This window comes from Phoxinus phoxinus (assembly GCF_949152265.1).
Source record: "Phoxinus phoxinus genome assembly, chromosome: 3".
NCBI lineage: Eukaryota > Metazoa > Chordata > Actinopteri > Cypriniformes > Leuciscidae > Phoxinus > Phoxinus phoxinus.
Genome location: NC_136878.1, coordinates 21,751,422 through 21,769,933, shown reverse-complemented (window position 1 = coordinate 21,769,933; position 18,512 = coordinate 21,751,422). Strand labels below are relative to the sequence as shown.

General features: G+C 40.9%; 1 protein-coding gene across 2 annotated transcripts; it reads right to left on the bottom strand.

The window, feature by feature from the left end:
- Positions 1-1,246: 1,246 nt before the first annotated feature.
- LOC306995646 (histone-lysine N-methyltransferase set-1-like) lies at positions 1,247-15,587 on the bottom strand. Of its 2 annotated transcripts, XM_079607433.1 has the most exons (6): positions 13,907-15,262; positions 13,231-13,372; positions 8,397-8,583; positions 8,089-8,160; positions 2,125-2,166; positions 1,247-2,019 (listed from the first exon to the last, which is right to left on the bottom strand). In XM_079607433.1, exons 1-5 carry the CDS (start codon positions 14,037-14,039, stop codon positions 2,152-2,154), a joined length of 549 nt encoding a protein of 182 aa, XP_079463559.1. In that variant the 5' UTR covers positions 14,040-15,262; the 3' UTR covers positions 1,247-2,019; positions 2,125-2,151. The 2 variants fall into 2 exon arrangements, with proteins under 2 accessions (XP_079463559.1, XP_079463558.1); XM_079607432.1 differs by lacking the exons at positions 1,247-2,019; positions 2,125-2,166 and adding an exon at positions 6,329-6,714 and having other exon boundaries at positions 13,907-15,587.
- Positions 15,588-18,512: the final 2,925 nt, after the last annotated feature.

The following is an 18,512-nucleotide window of genomic DNA, read 5'->3' as shown; positions in this document are numbered from 1 at the left end:
GACAAACTGGGTTTAAATGGACATCACGATTAACTCCACACATAGCAGGAGTACCTGTATTAGAGTTAACCATACTAAACCAAATCAACTATTCTACGTTAAAGAGTGAATTCACAAATGATTGTGCATCTTTTTGCTGCCACTAAACCTGTAAAAGTAATACGCACACCTAAGGAAATAGTGCTACAATGTGCTGTTGCTATATCAACCAACATATACACGTGGTGCAAAATGAACCTGGTTGGAGAAAAGGATTAAAGATCAGCAAGTTTTACACTTCATAGAAGACTAGTTAAAGGACAATTAGATGAAGAAATGCAACTAGACAGCCAATAAAAACTAACAAAATTAAACTGAAAAGGGCAATTTTTATTTTGCAAATGGTAAAAAAAGGCTCAACAACTGAGGTCTAATAAGGCCATTATTAGAGATGCACCGATTGATCGGCTTGGGACCGGAATTGGCCGATTTTCACGTGATCGGCCATGACCGACGATCGGCCAGTCAGTCTGACATATACCGATTTTATACCGGTCAAACGCACTCTGGCGCTGCATGATTAACATCGCGCAACATCAGCATCACACGTGCACACGGAACGCACATGTAGAAAACCTCATGAATTACGTCAGTTTCACACCGCAAGCGTGAGAGGCGCGTATTTTTTTCGGCGTGCATGTTAATCAATGAGTGCATCACACCGGGAGCAGGAGCAGAGCGTGAGCGTCAAGCAGGAGCGTCGCGTGAGCAGCAGTGAAGCGCAGAGTCTATTTTTGCTGCGCTGCTCAAACTCAATTAAAGTGAAAGCAGTTTTTTTGAGGTGCAAAATAAATATGATTTCACACAAAAAGTGCCAAAAATGCACTGAATTTGCATGTCTAGTGTGTTTTAACAAGAACTGGAATAGGCTATGTCAGAAAAGAAAATGAAGACTCAAAAATATTTATAGAAAATTCACCCATTTAAACTTGTTTTTATTATTCAGTTTGGGTAGAAGTATATGGTGTTTTATAAAAAAAAACATATAGAAAATAAATGTGTGTGCTGTTAAGTGGTTAGAAAAAATGAAATCGGAATCGGCTAAAATCGGTATCGGCAGGTCAACCTCGTAAAAATCGGAATTGGATTACAATACAAAATTGTGATCGGTACATCTCTAACCATTATGGGACTAAAGTGCATGAGGGAGTGTGCCTCAAAATGACCACAGCAACACACTGGAAATAAAACCAAATTAAATTGCCTTCCAGTAAATGCATGTATTTGTAAATTTCTTTCAAAACAGTGTTTTAATAAAAGTAAATAAAAGGATGTCTTGAACACTCTTCTGGCCCAACAACACTTTAGAGAACAAAACCCCCAGACATTAAAGGTTGTATCAGCGATTTCAGGCCCAAACATAAATGATCACATTCATCTAATCTTTCCTAACAATCCGCTAGCTGCCGCCCCATAAGCATGCCGTCCAAAAACTGCGTCTCTGTAGGCAGCCTAGGCTCTGAGATCTGCACACAAAAACAATGGGTTTCACCAGCCACCAAAACCAAAATAAACAGTGTTCCAACCAATCACCGCAAAATCTCAAACCACAACACCCCCACCTTTTGTGTGCAGATCTCAGAGCCTAGGCTGCCTACAGAGACGCGGTTTTTGGACGGCATACTTATGGGGCGGGCAGCTAGCGGATCGTTAGGAAAAATTAGATGAATGTGATCATTTATATTTGGGCCTTTTTTGGGCCTAAAATCGCTGATACAACCTTTAATGGAAGGCAACACTGATCTCTCGAAGAACTCTAAGATAATTTCTTTTTCAACATCAAACCTCGGTTCCTCACGAAATCCCTTATATTTTGGGCCGTTCTTTCTCTCAGGACAGGGTCCTCAGCAGTCTTGCACTGCTCACACTCTGCCTTTGTTGCAAGGTGTCCCTTTGAAATATGGACTCTGAAATGTTTCATGACAGCATTCACTTCATTTGGGCTCCATGGCCTTTTCACTATTCTCCTCAATTTGGTCTCTGTAAAACAAACAAACAAACAAACAAACAAACATACATATGTATACCTATACACCTATATGTATATACATGAAATAACTTTAATATACCCAAATGTTTAAATACCTCTGGAGTTCTCAGTTTCATCCTGATTCATTTGGCTTTTTCCTGAGGGGTAAAAAGCAACAATTAAAATGTATTCCAGGCCTACAATCTAAACCGTTTCGGACCATGTGAAATATCAGCAGATAAGCACACAGGGAAAACTAGTCTCTGGTCCTGTGTAACACGAAAAGGACCACTTTACACTGAAATGGTTTTTGGTGAACTGAGTAGTATTGGATGAGTTGATCAGAAAGATCAACACCTCCCATATTCTTGTTGTATTCAGTGACAGGGGTTGGGCATGGAATGGATTTCGTGTTCCAGCCTCCATCCTGAGTTCTTACCCTTCTCTGAACTGTGTTGCCAGAGAAGGCCGGGTGAATTGTGGAGCAGACAGAGACTTCCCGAGTGTCCATCCACTTTACGAAAACCAGAGGGCCGTCACGGATCCACCTGATGGTGCCCCTAGGATCCTTTTTGTTCATGGCATTTGTGGTTGTGCGGGGGCATCCTCGTCTGTTGTCCCTGTAGGTGCCACATGCTCCAAAGTTCATGCTGTAGAGATCCATGAATAGCTTTGGACTTGTGTAGAAGTTGTCTACATACACATTGTAGCCACTCCCTAGGAATGATTTGTTCATGAGGGACATAACCGAGTCGTATACCAGTCCTACACCAGAAGCAAACACAGACTTCCCCGTGTATACAGCAAAGTCTAAAGTGTACCCAATGCTGCTGTCTGCCAGCACAAAAAGTTTGAAGCCCCACTTAGTTGGCTTCGCCTTCATATATTGCGTCATGCCAGTGTGAGCCTTTGTTGCCACCATCCTCTCGTCCACTGAAAGGTTCTGCCGTGGGCGATAAAATGCTCTGCATGCATGTTTGATGTCATCTAAAAGGGGCTTCAGACGAAACAGCCGGTCATAAGCTGGTGTCCCTCTCTTCCGGTCGTTGTGGACATCTTCATCAGGGTCGCTCATGTGGATGTTCCAGGAAATGACCTGATACCTGTCACGTGCCATCACTGAGTGGGGAAACTGTTGGCTGAAAATGGTGTTTGTCCTCCAGTAGTCCCGGATATTTGTCAGTCTCACCAGTGCAAAAAAGAAAGTCAGTCCTAAATATTGGAAAAATTCTTGAACAGTTAATTTTTTTCCAGGAATATATTTTGCCACTGGCAATGTTTTTTTTGCAGCGTTTGTGTTTGTGTTATTACACAAAGTGGTTGCTGCACTGTCACTGACAAAAAGTTTGAAAAGGTCCAATGGTGTGTATATGGATGTGGGGCTGAGCTGATGTCCTGGCTTTATTGTTGGGACGAACCTTTTGGGCACTGGAGGGATGTCTGGCTGACTCTTACTGTTCCATGATGGAGTTGGGGCTGCTGGCTGTGGTGATCTAGATCTCGAACCTTGTGGATTCAGGACTCTGTCGACCCCTCAAGCTGCCGGATCTGGATCTTGACCTTGACCGCGCTCTCCCTCTAGACCGTGACTGCAGCCGTCCATGGCCTATTCTAGAGTGCGGATCGGGCCGAATTTTTCTGTCCGAGCCCGGCCCGCGTCCGACAGAGCAGTAACCGAACCCGACCCGAGCCCGACAGGCATACAGATATTTATGTTCGAGCCCGACCCGAGACCGAAAGTTAAAATTCCGGTTTTTTTATTCTCATACTAATGACACATGTACGTTTGTTTGTGTGGAAAGCCCGCTTTTATTAAGCAACTTAAGGAAGAGATTCAGAAATGTCAATAGATGAGCGTGTCACCGCGCGGAGCAACAAGCGCACGTAACACAGGCGTACATGCACGTGTTTCGTTGTCACGGCCCACGGCTACATAAACAAATTTCCGCACAAAGGAAGACAGATGTTATGGTAATATTTTACATATATTTTAATCACAAAAACGAACGTTTGCATCAAGTGAAAGCATCAGGCACATTGGCTACCTACATAATAACCTGTTTTAAATTTAAAATGTTCAATGCCTTCGCGTTGATGTGACCGAGCCCGACCCGAACCCGAACATCAATTCTAAATATCTGTCCGAACCCGGCCCGGCCCGTCGGGTACCGGCGGGTCCCGTCGGGTACCGGCGGGTCCCGTCGGGCTCGGGTCGGGTATCCATCCTCTAGCCTATTCCTGGCAGCTGCTGGGATGCTGCAGCAGAAGTGGGAGGCTGGGATGCTGCAGCAGAAGTGGGAGGCTGGGATGCTGCAGCAGAAGTGGGAGGCTGGGATGCTGCAGCAGTTGTGGAAGGCTGGGATGCTGCAGCAGAAGTGGGAGGCTGGGATGCTGCAGCAGAAGTGGGAGGCTGGGATGCTGCAGCAGAAGTGGGAGGCTGGGATGCTGCAGCAGAAGTGGGAGGCTGGGATGCTGCAGCAGTTGTGGAAGGCTGGGATGCTGCAGCAGAAGTGGGAGGCTGGGATGCTGCAGCAGAAGTGGGAGGCTGGGATGCTGCAGCAGAAGTGGGAGGCTGGGATGCTGCAGCAGAAGTGGGAGGCTGGGATGCTGCAGCAGAAGTGGGAGGCTGGGATGCTGCAGCAGAAGTGGGAGGCTGGGATGCTGCAGCAGAAGTGGGAGGCTGGGATGCTGCAGCAGAAGTGGAAGGCTGGGATGCTGCAGCAGAAGTGGAAGGCTGGGATGCTGCAGCAGAAGTGGGAGGCTGGGATGCTGCAGCAGAAGTGGGAGGCTGGGATGCTGCAGCAGAAGTGGGAGGCTGGGATGCTGCAGCAGAAGTGGGAGGCTGGGATGCTGCAGCAGAAGTGGGAGGCTGGGATGCTGCAGCAGAAGTGGAAGGCTGGGATGCTGCAGCAGAAGTGGAAGGCTGGGATGCTGCAGCAGAAGTGGAAGGCTGGGATGTTGCAGCAGTTGTGGAAGGCTGGGATGCTGCAGCAGAAGTGGAAGGCTGGGATGCTGCAGCAGAAGTGGAAGGCTGGGATGCTGCAGCAGAAGTGGAAGGCTGGGATGCTGCAGCAGAAGTGGAAGGCTGGGATGCTGCAGCAGAAGTGGAAGGCTGGGATGCTGCAGCAGAAGTGGGAGGCTGGGATGCTGCAGCAGAAGTGGAAGGCTGGGATGCTGCAGCAGAAGTGGGAGGCTGGGATGCTGCAGCAGAAGTGGAAGGCTGGGATGCTGCAGCAGTTGTGGAAGGCTGGGATGCTGCAGCAGTTGTGGAAGGCTGGGATGCTGCAGCAGAAGTGGGAGGCTGGGATGCTGCAGCAGAAGTGGGAGGCTGGGATGCTGCAGCAGAAGTGGAAGGCTGGGATGCTGCAGCAGAAGTGGGAGGCTGGGATGCTGCAGCAGAAGTGGGAGGCTGGGATGCTGCAGCAGAAGTGGAAGGCTGGGATGCTGCAGCAGAAGTGGGAGGCTGGGATGCTGCAGCAGAAGTGGAAGGCTGGGATGCTGCAGCAGAAGTGGGAGGCTGGGATGCTGCAGCAGAAGTGGAAGGCTGGGATGCTGCAGCAGTTGTGGAAGGCTGGGATGCTGCAGCAGAAGTGGAAGGCTGGGATGCTGCAGCAGAAGTGGAAGGCTGGGATGCTGCAGCAGAAGTGGGAGGCTGGGATGCTGCAGCAGAAGTGGAAGGCTGGGATGCTGCAGCAGAAGTGGAAGGCTGGGATGCTGCAGCAGAAGTGGAAGGCTGGGATGCTGCAGCAGAAGTGGAAGGCTGGGATGCTGCAGCAGAAGTGGGAGGCTGGGATGCTGCAGCAGAAGTGGAAGGCTGGGATGCTGCAGCAGAAGTGGGAGGACCCTCCTCAGCGGAAGAATGGGAGCTTTCCTGTCTGGCTCGGGTGGGTGGGCTGGTGTCTTCATTATCATGACTGTAAAACAAATAAAGCAAAATATTAGATCATACATATCAGATCAATTAGTGTTTTTGTATGCGATTTCTCACATAAGATAACAATGGCTGAGATTGCTACTGTACCCCCCAACCCACCACAGCTATAATATGAGCACTCTCTCCCCAGCCAAAAGGTGTGACCAACCCCCCACTACAACATCCTTGAGACATTCTCTCCACAGCTAAAAGGTGTGACCAACCCCCCACTATCCTTTGTTTGTATCTCTAGGTAAACTCAGACAAACAATGGCTGAGACAAAGTGTAATCCACAACTCTTACTACTCTGTAACAAACATAGAAAACGAAATACTACTTTTACAGAACTTATTATTACATATTTAGAAATTTTATTTTATTATTTTATTTTATTAGTTTTTTTTTTTAATATACTTTTACAGTAAATAAATAAATGGAACTTACTCTTCAGCAGGGTCTAGACCATCCTGGTAATCTAGTTCCTCATGAGTCAAAAAGCTCTCTTCTCCAGAAAATCCATCATCCTCCATGGCATCAAAAAAGGCCAGCGCTTGATTTAGATCCATGTTTCTCAATCTCTGACGATCCATTATTCTCTGTATATTCTTCAAAACTCGCGTCTTTCTGTGCGTCTCTCTCTCTCTCCCCTCGAAACCACTGTGCCGTGCGTCTCTCTCTCCACAATATCAGCCTTGGTTCATGCGTAATGACGCACACCAACGTGGACGACGGATCAGCCTGTCATTGGTCAACAACCTCACGCAAAGAATCACGTGATATCCAAAATGGCAGCTAGCAAAAATGACAGAAAATGTATAAATTATGGACATCAAGTGGATAAAACTTGGATATAAGCGTTTGGATTTATTGCTGAAACACTCTGAAAGGACGCACAAGTTCCAGGCTGGATAGAAAAACTTCTGTAAAGGCTAGAAAGACACCAAAGACACCCCCGTGACGGCTAGCTCGTTAGCTTTCTGCTGCAAAAAACGGTAAGAAAATCAATCAAATAATATAAATATTTATCGGAGGAGTCGTGTGGCGTCGTGGACGATGCCGTCGGGCTCAAAGGGTTAATGCAAATGGGTGGAGTGTCTGTTCCGGATGCCTCCTGGACGCCTTCCCGGGAAGGTGTTCCGGGCGCGTCCCACCGGGAGGAGACCCCGGGGAAGACCTAGGACAAGCTGGAGAGACTGTCTCCCGGCTGGCCTAGGAACGCCACGGTGTCCCCCCGGAAGAGCTAGAGGAAGTGGCTAGGGAGAGGGAAGTCTGGGCATCTCTGCTTAGACTGCTGCCCCCGCGACCCGGCCCCGGATAAGCGGAAGAAGATGGATGGATGGATTTGTTTTAGACAAATATGCTTGCACTCTGTCACCAACTAGATATATTTAAATTAATGTAGGCCACTTTTCACTGGTAACAAAAGACATTTAGCATTATCAGGACCCACAAATATTCCCCCACTGCATTATATATATATATATAGTAGTTTAATGTAGTATTGACACTAAAACTCGGTAAACTTGATTGTTTCCCCTCAAACAGTAATTTTTATTTTGGGTGTCCTATACACAATACATATTGTCACTATCCACAATATATATTGTTGCATTTTTGTATTGCGATACATTGCTTAATTGACAGCCAATCGGAATCAATTCTGCTATAACATGCTTCAATATATAAGCGGCAGTCAAAGATGCGATCACAATAAACAGAACGTTACCGTCTGCTGGTTGGACCCTAACACAGTTATGGTTAGTGTGAATGGGCCTTAACAGTTTACATCTCTGTGACTGAAAGTCACAAAGCATATCCAGATTGAAAAGTGTGCATATTGGGTCTACAGCTTATCCACAATAAAGAAGCAGCCGACACATACCCAAAGCAACATCTTTTCCTCAAACCCTATCCCTGACATGACGGTCCTCGTAGTGGAGAACTGTCCTTACATTTCAGGTCAGTGTCATGCCCATCCCCCAACGCACGAGTTATGAAAATGAATGAACCGAGCAAGGTACATTTTACTCGAATTTGAGACGTCACAACAGGGTCTTTAAGACGACAGTCCACGTCAACCAGTCTAGTATGGTGCCCAACCATCCTACACTTAACATTGCCTGTGTCAAAGAGAAGAAAACAATGAAGGAACATGCGCTCACTTACTTTCTGTTTCACTGATGAAGAAGGATTCACAATGCATTCAGTCACAGCCACTGATGTCTCGTCACACAATTCCTGTAATTATGAGAAAGACAGGTACAACACTGAGGCAAGGATGTTTGCCAATTGGTCACCGCAACTAATTCTAGTATCAACCAAAGTCTAAATATCTAGTGTCCCTTTCATTGCTCCGTCGTGCACAAAGCAGACATGCAGAATTTTTAAAAATAATCTGCATCATATAAAAAACTAACATTCATGAAATACAGAACATGGTTGACTTTCAGTGATAAATTCTTTAAGAGACTCACCCTTAAACGCCAAGGCCAAGAGGAATCCCCATAGTTGTATGTGACTTCCTCATCTGGAAAGATATGTCTTATACTAAACAGACACAGGTGTGGCCTTCCGTCAACAATGATTGTCTTGACTTTGCAATTTGGATCATTCACCAGTCGTCCAAGTGAATGTCCACCGTACTCTTTTGTTGCATCTATGCTGTGATAAAAATAGTGCAGTAAGAAACTTAAAACATAGACACACACTGAAACATACGGTTCTAACTGAACATTTGGGTTAGGCTAACCTTGGCCTATTTAACCTATATTCAAATACACATTGTGAAAGTTAACTTGACTTCCTAAGAATTTAATAGGTCAGATGATCCACTTAAGGTAAAAAAATAATACCCCAGTTGAAAAATAACCATGTTATTGATTATTTATCACTAACTAATAAGTTCCTCATGTTATGAGAACCATAGCAAATCTGCTATTGTAATAGTGCTGCACGATTAATCTTATCGCAATCGTAATCGCGATGTCAAGCCTGTGCAATTATATGACGCAAAATGCTGAGATTTTATGTAAAATAAACAATGGGCTGGTACGCAATTAACGCAGCATCTGTTATTTTTTGTCATCCTTTGGCTAGTGTTACATGATAATGCTCTCATGCGATTGCTTAAAACCATTCATGCGAGACAAGTCAAAAGAGAGCGCGCTGAATAGGGATGGGCATCGTTAAGAAATTATCGATATCGATGCCATTGTCAAGTCTGCTTATCGATGCGATTCCTTATCGATTCCCATATCGATTCCTGTACTATTTGCTGAACACTTACAGGGTGGCTTTGAGAGTTGTTGGCTTTGAATGTCTCATTTAAAGTGGTTTTAGAGAATGAAAACCAAGTGTGGAATATCAATACAGAAGTTGAATGCTTTGAAATTTCTAAAAAAAAAGTAAACATTTCTAAAACAATGATTCTGATCTTAATTCAATATCGATTCCTTTGGATAAATATTCGGTACAGTAGATGCGTTAATATGTTAATTTTTCTCCTCCCAAAATTGTCACAGTGTCTGGTGGTTCCCTGGGTTTAACATTAGAGGTCTCAGTTTTCACGGTGTCTAGGCATTTTCACTACACTTCCCATAATCCTGTCTGTCACTGATTGTTCATTTCCTTCAGCTGTCTCGTCACCTTGTTTGCACTTGTGTGTATATATACCCTGTCTGTTTCAGTGTTTGTCACGGAGTCCTTGTATAATGTCCCCACACTTCCGTTGTGCTTTGAGCCTGTTTCCCTGTCGTTTGTTTATTTTTATGTTTGGATTGCTTACATGGTATTTGACCCCTGCCTGGACTGATCGTGAGTACGGATTACCCAATAAATATCATTGCGCTTGGATCTCTAATTCCCTGTGTGTGCGTGTCGTGACAAAAATAATCTCACCTAATGCAGAGCCCTGTCAGCTGGTATTATTATTATTAAAGGTTAAAAATAGCATCTCAAATTATAATAAAATGTGTTTTTTTATGACAACCTTATAATATATTAATGATATAGGTAAAAATATAATAAATATGTAATATATTATATTTAGCAAAATACTCCTCTCAACAGACAATTTTTTAAGTCTACCTACGTGCTGTGATTATTTAATGGCTTTCCGGTGAACGTAACATTACGTGACTGAGCTGTTTAGTGTTTATGGACCTCTTTCTGAGGTTGAATAACACTTGATCGATTTTATTACATTTCGGTAAGTTGAACTGTATCTTTCAAATAACTTATTGATCATTCGAACTTAAGTTAATTTAGGCTACTATTAACTTAGTAGTAGCCTAACAGATGATCGGCTCACGTGCCGCTTGAACTGAAATCTGTCACGTCAATTTACAAGCACCAAAACGGTGTTTATTGTTTGAATTTTGTAATTAAATTGACAGAATCTGAGAGCTGAGAATTAGTTTCTCTAGTATAGTGTCAATAGTACCGTACGTTTCTCTGTCGGTGCTTTCTCTGCGTGAGAAAATGGATGTGTGGCGTGAGAGCGTGTGGAAAGTGACAACTGCGGGAGTCTCACGGTGAATTCGTGAGAGTTGGCAGCCCTGCGTCCAGATTAAGTTTGTAAATGTTTTTGGAGGGTGTGCTTGTGCAGCCAAGAGTTCATTTGCTTTGTTGTTTTTGTATCTCTATGGCAAACGCGCTGAGCGCGTTCGGAACTACGGGAGCCCAGACCGAGCGTCGGCGGATGTTAAAGAGAAAACCGATTTTCATTCAAACATATCGACGTACACTACACATTCGAGTTAATCAATAAAATATATTTATCTCCCAGCCTAATGGAAAGGAACATTCGGAATCGTTAGTGGAATCGTTAACGTGTGGACGTGTACGATTCCGATGGATCGGAACTAGGGATGCAAACTATTAATCGACGATCGATTAATTGTCGATAATACATTAATTGATCAAACTTATCGATCATCGATTAAGCAGGTTCATGCGCGTGCGTGCTGCTCAACCGCGAAACACAAGCGAGCGCGTCGGAGTTATGTTTGGGACTATTTTACACCATCATGACTAAGTTTTCGTGTGCATTCGCAGCCTTTTGTTTTGTGCAAATGTAAGTTGTAATAGTTTATTATGTGTACGCTTATCTATATCTGATTTATCTCATATTGGATGCATTTGGTTAAGAATTGTTGAAGCGTGATCTTTAGCGCGCGCAGCTCAAACGGCAATGCACGGCTAATAATGACTATTGGGACTGTCATATTACATAACATTATAAAGAGAACAATAGTGTAATAAAACATTGTGAAGTATTTGGGTTTAGTTGCCGTGTCACGTTGTTCCAGGAAGAGCGTGTCCACAACATGAGTCATTCTGAATGGCACGTAACTCAAGTTCACTTGTGCATTCACGTCATTTTGTGCAGATATAATTTGTAATATAATGTTTATTTTGTATATATCGGACTAATCTCATATAGGTTGCGCTTCTTTGAGTTAAATAACGCGCTGGCAAAGTGCTCAACGGTTATTCATTCAGCGCGCGCCGCTCAAGCAGCAATGCACGACTAATAATAACGATGATTAATTTGGGACTGTCATATTACATAACATCAGAACACTATTTTATTAAATCGTTGTGAATTCATTGGGTTTAGTTGCCGTTTTCAGTGCGTTTCAGTGCACGTCTAACGTAACACACTGCAAGCACGCATCTGAGGCGGCGTTGGTGAGTGACACGTTGTATTATTAGTCGTTATATTTGATTATTAAATAATTAATTTAATTTAATTATCATTCACATCGAAACATTTTACAATCCTACTAGCCCTTTATTTGGATTAAAAGCCATTCTCATTCATTTGGTGAGTAACATAGCGTGTTTAACAAACCCTGTCATGCTGTTGGCCATATGCACTGCAGCAGACGCATAACTGATCGTTAATTTAAATTACGATCGATCATGGGAATTTGTGAAAATTGACATCCCTTCAGTTCTATATTTGAAGTTTCCAGGTCTAGTAATCTTACTGTTACCTTTCTCAGACCAAGCATCAATAAGTGCTGCTAATGTTTCAAGTTTTTCAAGTAGTTCATATAGATTTTTATTTAACATTTATTTTATGTTGCTTAATGTTTGCAACAGGTGAGCCAGTGCACAATTATTTTTTATGTATTTTAATTTTCTGTGCATAATTTATTTTGTTAAACTACATAAATGCCATTCTGTACCGTATCCCAACTGTTACAATAAAACATCATTTGAGCAACATAACATGCATTTTTGTTCAGTATATAAGCAATATTTAGCTTTTTATGTTAAAGACACTGTTGATACCGTGAGAAATGTACATTCTCAGGAAAATAGCCGCTTATCAGTTAATCGTTAATCGATCGATAATGTCAATCAACTAATGATTAATGAATTAATCGATAATTTGCATCCCTAATCGGAACGTTTGGAACCGATTTCCAAGCCTAGCGCTGAATGTCCGACTGTGACTCATAGAAAGACACGCGCCAGAAATAGTTCTCTTTCGCGCTTGAACGAACAATAACACACAATTATGCCAAAATGTCATTTGTCGAGTATCTTCATAACATAAGAGCAGTCTTATGATGGAGGTATAGAGTTGTGAGAGAATGAGGCGCATGTGAGATCCGCGTCTCTGTCAGCAGCGGCTGCTCTTAAAGGGCCAGCAGCCAAAGCTTTCTGTCAGTAAAGTTAATCAAAGAACAAAGGGGACAGAGAAAATTACTCACTGCTCTTGACTAAAGAACTTATGTAGCTTTAATAAGGATTAGTCTATTTATTATGTTTGATAACTTTATAAAATTTCTGTATACCTGAAAGACAGGAAGGGCACAGGTAAATATGACATTTATTATGGGTTTATGTGAGGATTATTTGAAGTTCACTTAAATTAAAAGCTGTTATATTTAATGAAGTCTAATAAATGTTTTTTTATTTTTTATTATAGCTTTCAATTGAAATGATGGAATCACTGTAATGTTGGATGGCTATAATTAATGTTTTTAATGGGGGTGGATTAATTTATATCCAGACATCAATGGCTTCGATGTTATCAATCATTTAGTTGTTGTTGCTAGTTTGAGTTGAGAAATACACATTTCAGAATTATCACTAATCTGTGTATTTTGCTTTAGATCCAAGCAAGTAGACTCATGAAACCATTTGTTTATTATATCACAATTGCATATTCCAATTGCAATATTGACCTCAATCGCAATCATAACTGTTTTTATTAGAATGACATGCAACTAGTTTGCTCTGAATATGAACCAAAAATAAATAAATAAACCAAAAAAGAAACAGCCAGCTTACCAATAACGTGTTCCATTCCATGTGAAGTCAAACAAGTAGTTGCCTTGAACATCTTTAACATGTTTACTTTGAGAGAGAATCTCACGGTATTCAACAACAAAGGTGGATGGTTCAATGTGCTCAAGTGCAAACACACCTCTCCCTAAAAGAGCAAAATAATATATAATAATACAAATAAAACATGAATCCAAGTGCACCTATATGTTACACAGCTAACCAACCTATCCTTTTAAAGAGTTAAATCCTGTAAAACTGTGTAATGTAATATGAGGTGCAAGAAAGAAAAAAAAATCAAGCATTGGTTTTCACTGTGATATAGTCTACTAGTTGAATTTGGTTGTAACCAAATTAGGTACAACAAATAAAATAAAATAGAAATAAATACTTAACTATGTATACAGAGAATAATGTAAACATTATTCTCTGTATACATAGTTAAGTATTTATTTTAAAATAATAATAATAAAAAAATTGTTTAAAGTTTTTTTTTTTTCCATCTCTTAACCTTTATGAAAATGAGCGGCTTACCCAAGGGTAAAATGTGTGAATGTGAAAGATCATGTCCAGACTGCCAGCAATAGGCCTACTTTTCATTCTTACAAGTGCATGCCTACTTTATGATTTGATTTGCCTGCAGTCTGAACATAGTCAAATTGCCTTGTGGTGCACAATTTACCTTTGAATGTGTTGATTTGTCGTCCCTCAATGAAGGCTTTGTCTTTGCCCGACAATATGTGTTCTTTTGCATCCTGCTCGGGTTTTATTATCTTCTTTCTTAACATGTTGACTGAAAACATTCCAGACAACATAATTAGTATGTGTATATATATATATTACATAGATAGATAGATGCTTTATATACAGTACATTATTGTCAGACTGTAGTCTATATCAATAAATACAACATTTTACACATAAATAGTTGATAAGTGAGGTTTTGAGACTTGCTACTTTTGATAAGAAACAGTCTCCGATTTCAAATTCAGTCCATTTTAATACCATTTTATCACTCTTTAATGCCTCAGATCAAACGAAGCTAAACTCGTTAACTTACTTAGAAAAATTAACTATAGAGAGAAAGTTTTAGAAAATGTTACATGTATTACACCTGATTTACATTCAAATAATAAATGTAAAAACAAATTGGAAATAGAATCGAAAGAATGTGAATTAAAATTGAATCATAAAATGTCTGCTAATATCCAGCCCTAAAATGAATAAACTAAATATTTTTTCAAGTCATTCTAATGACAGTAACATTAAATTAATGAAAGTATACTTTTACATTAGTTTCGTTTCTGTTTATTTAATAAATTTCTGTATCTTACTGTATTAAACTGTAAATTCATCCACTCAACTTTACCAGTCATCATGATGACATGACAACATAGATTTGATTTATTTCAAAATGTAAATTAATTCTCTCAAGCATCCATGGAGATGTATCTTTCATCAACTAATACTAATACTTGTATGTGTCTATGAACAACAAGAGAATTTCGTTTAAGTACCAAACAAAACAAAAAACGTGAATAGCATGTGCAAGTTGTTTGGATACGCCATTTTAACTGCTTATGGACTTATATTAGCCCGATAAATGGCCACGTTTAAAGTAATGTAACTAACGTTATTCAAAACTGTCAGACTCATGACACTTAACTCCACAAAGGTAGAATATATAAATAAACGCACTTACCTTCCTCGTGATAAAGTGAAAATCTCCCACTATAGCTCGTCAACTTCGCTCGAATTCTGCTAATTAATCTTTCATGATGATGATTAACCTTCTGATTAATCCATAGACAGTGGATTAATCACACCGTCACACGTCTGCGATAGAAGATCAGAGGCGCAGGCGCGCTGACTTTGACGGATGTGAAATGCAGCCAATCACTGACGAGGATTCCAGCAGCCAATCACTGACGAGGATTCCAGCGTTCCACCAATGAATCGCGCTTGGGCGTGGTCTGGGTGTATTAGCGTCGAATTTCACATAGACAATCACTGACGAGGATTCCAGCGTTCCACCAATGAATCGCGCTTGGGCGTGGTCTGGGTGTATGAAATGTGTATGATACTGCAGTAGCGTCGACTTTCACATAGAGGGAGATTATACACTCTGAGCATACACTGGCACACACTGAAAACGGGTACAACGGATTTATAAGGACATATTGAGAAAAAGCGGGAGGTGGTTAGGCGCAGCCTGATAAGCCTTTCTACACTGCTCGACTTATGAGGACATTAGTGCTGTCCTCGTAGTTACGGTATGTCCTCATAGAGTCGGTATGTATCCATGGTTTTTGTCCTCATAATCCAGTCGCACCAACGCACACACACACACACACACACACACACACACACACACACACACACACACACACACACACACACACACACACACACACACACACACACACACACACACACACACACACACACACACACACACACACACACACCTACACACCCTCTGCCACTGCGTCCTTGACATTAAATGGATTTTTTCTCTACCCTTCCCGGAAGTTTCTTCATTACTGAAGTTATGGAGCTATGATTTATGTAGCTATGGCTATCACCGCTGCACAATTTTCAGCCAAACAACTGCACATCCCATAAAAAAAAAGAGAAGAGGAAGATGTCCCTTTTTTATCTTCTCTCTCCTTAATTCTCTCTCTCTCGCTTGCTCTCCCAACCTCCCTCCGGCACAAACCGCTATGCAGGGGGTAATATAAATTGACAATGTTATGTGTGCCTCTCTATTTGGGAAGATGATTTCGCACACGGTTGCTGAATATAGACTGTACATTTGAAAAGAAATGTGCTGAAAGCAATCTCTCATGGTAAACTTCACGATAATAAATAATTCACTTCCCAAAAGGAAAATATCAACACACCTTCAGATAGAAATAATGCTTTTGAGTGATTTATTGTTTGTCAGTCTCTGCTCACAAGGTACAGGATCCAGATAACTCCTTGATCTCACACCTTGGCTTTCATCCTGTTCTGAGACTGGTAATCATTTTATACACATCCTCACACAGAAATACAGTAAAACCTTAGCACAAATTTCACAGAAATGGCTCAGATGTCAGCATTTTCTCAAATTTTAAAAATGTTTATACATTCCTTCTGAGAACTATACAGATTTTGGTCAATTTTGTATGTGCTTCAACTGAATTTAATTTGTTTTCTATTGATGAACTGAACTTTGCAACATGGACTTTGTTATTGAACTGGATTGAATCAACACTGAACTGACTTGAGCTAAATAATGTCTTCAGTCGGGCTGCTTTAAAGCTGAAATTGAAGTGGTTTCATAATTGATGAATTCGGCAACATTAACACTGTTGTTTTGCTGTTTATTACAGTGAAGCAGCTTTGAAACAATCTGTATTTTATAAACCACTATATAAATAAATGTGACTTGACTTGACTGGAACGTGCCGTGAGGTGTGTTTGGATAATGGTAGAATTAATTAATCACAAATATTAAGATAAATGCAAATTTCAGTCCAGCAAAAGCAGTCTGTAAAGAACACAGAGTCAGACATAGCAAGGAATGTATTTGTAGAGACCACTTTTATTTTGACAGAGGGCCTATTTGTAGTATCTGACTTAGTATTTGGTATTTTCTCAAATGACAGCAGCACTTAAAAAGTGTATGCAAAATACCAATACTAATAAGCCTTATTTTACGGCTGATATTAAAATTCTATTTGTAATTCTATATGTTGTCTAACTGCACCCACACACCGGACGCGAATAGCGCGTCAGGCGCGAGTGATTTCAATGTTAAGTCAATGCAAAGACGCGTTACACGCGTTTTACGCGCGAAACGCGTCTTTGCATTGACTTAACATTGAAATGACTCGCGCCTGACGCGCTATTCGCGTCCGGTGTGAACGCACCATTAGACTGTAAAAAGAGAAATATATATTTCTATATATAAAAAGCTATTTTTTTGTTTCATCTGACCATAGAACCCGTCCCGTTTGAAGTGCCAGTAGTGTCAGGTACTTTTCAAACGTTCTATGGACAGAGGAACCAAAAAATAGCTTTTTTGGCAGCAAACACTTAAGATGGGTTTGGTGCACACAGGGATAAAAAAGTACCCCATGTGTAAAATGAAATACTCTGCTGTATCTTTACTGCTGTGGGCCTAATTTTCTGCCAGAGGTCCTGGACATCTTGTTCAGATACATGGCATCATTGGATCAAATACCAACAGATAAAAAATCGAAACCTAACAGCCGGGGCTAGAAATCTTACAACGGGCCATGTTTGGATCTTCCAACAGGACAGTGATCCAAAAACAAATATCAAAATCAAAACAAAAATGGGTCACTGAGCACAAAACCAAGATCTGCAATGGCCATCCCAGTCCCTGGCCTGAACCCTATAGAAAATGAGTGGGCTGAACCGGAGAGAAGAAGCACCAACATGGATCTGGGAATCTGCAGGATCTGGAGAGATTCTGTATGGAGGAATGGTCTCTGATCTCTTGTCAGGTGTTCTCCAAACTCATCCAGCATTATAGGAGAAAACTCAGAGCTGTTATCTTGGCAAAAGGAGGTTGCAAACATATTTAATAAAAGGGGGCAAATAGTTGTTCCCAACGTGTTTTGGAGAAAAACATTTATTTCATAATGTAACCCCCCACTTTCAATTATTTTACTTCAATGAAAGGTTCGATTTTAGCAATTTTTTAAAATATAATATCAAAAGGATTAACAATGCAGATTTATTTTTTACAGCCATCTTTGATCATATTTACCAAGGGGGCAAATAATTCTGAACAGCACTGTATATATATATATATATATATATATATATATATATATATATCTTTTTGCAATGGTAAAATCTTTTTATATACATAAAATTCTACAAATAAACTTAAGCATCACAACATTATAACGTAGCCTACAGTATAACCCCCCCCCCCCCCCCCCAGATATTCATTTTAAAATTGGCTAAAGATTACTACTTAGGGGTTATTAAATTATTGTATAAAAGAGAAATTATTTTAAACGTGTGTTAGATGATAGCAAAGATAATTTAAATGTAAAAATAGAAATTAACATGCACAATTAAATATCCAATATCAGTCAATACATATAAAAAATGTCTAATATCATCTGAAAACTGAAAACTAATGCAAGGATTGTGCATCTGTTCTGACAGTTCATGTGCTCAAGGTCACATCAATATTTCAATATTTGACGATTACTGATCTAGAAATAGGTCCAGAATCGTACATAGGCCTATTTTGCCATTCC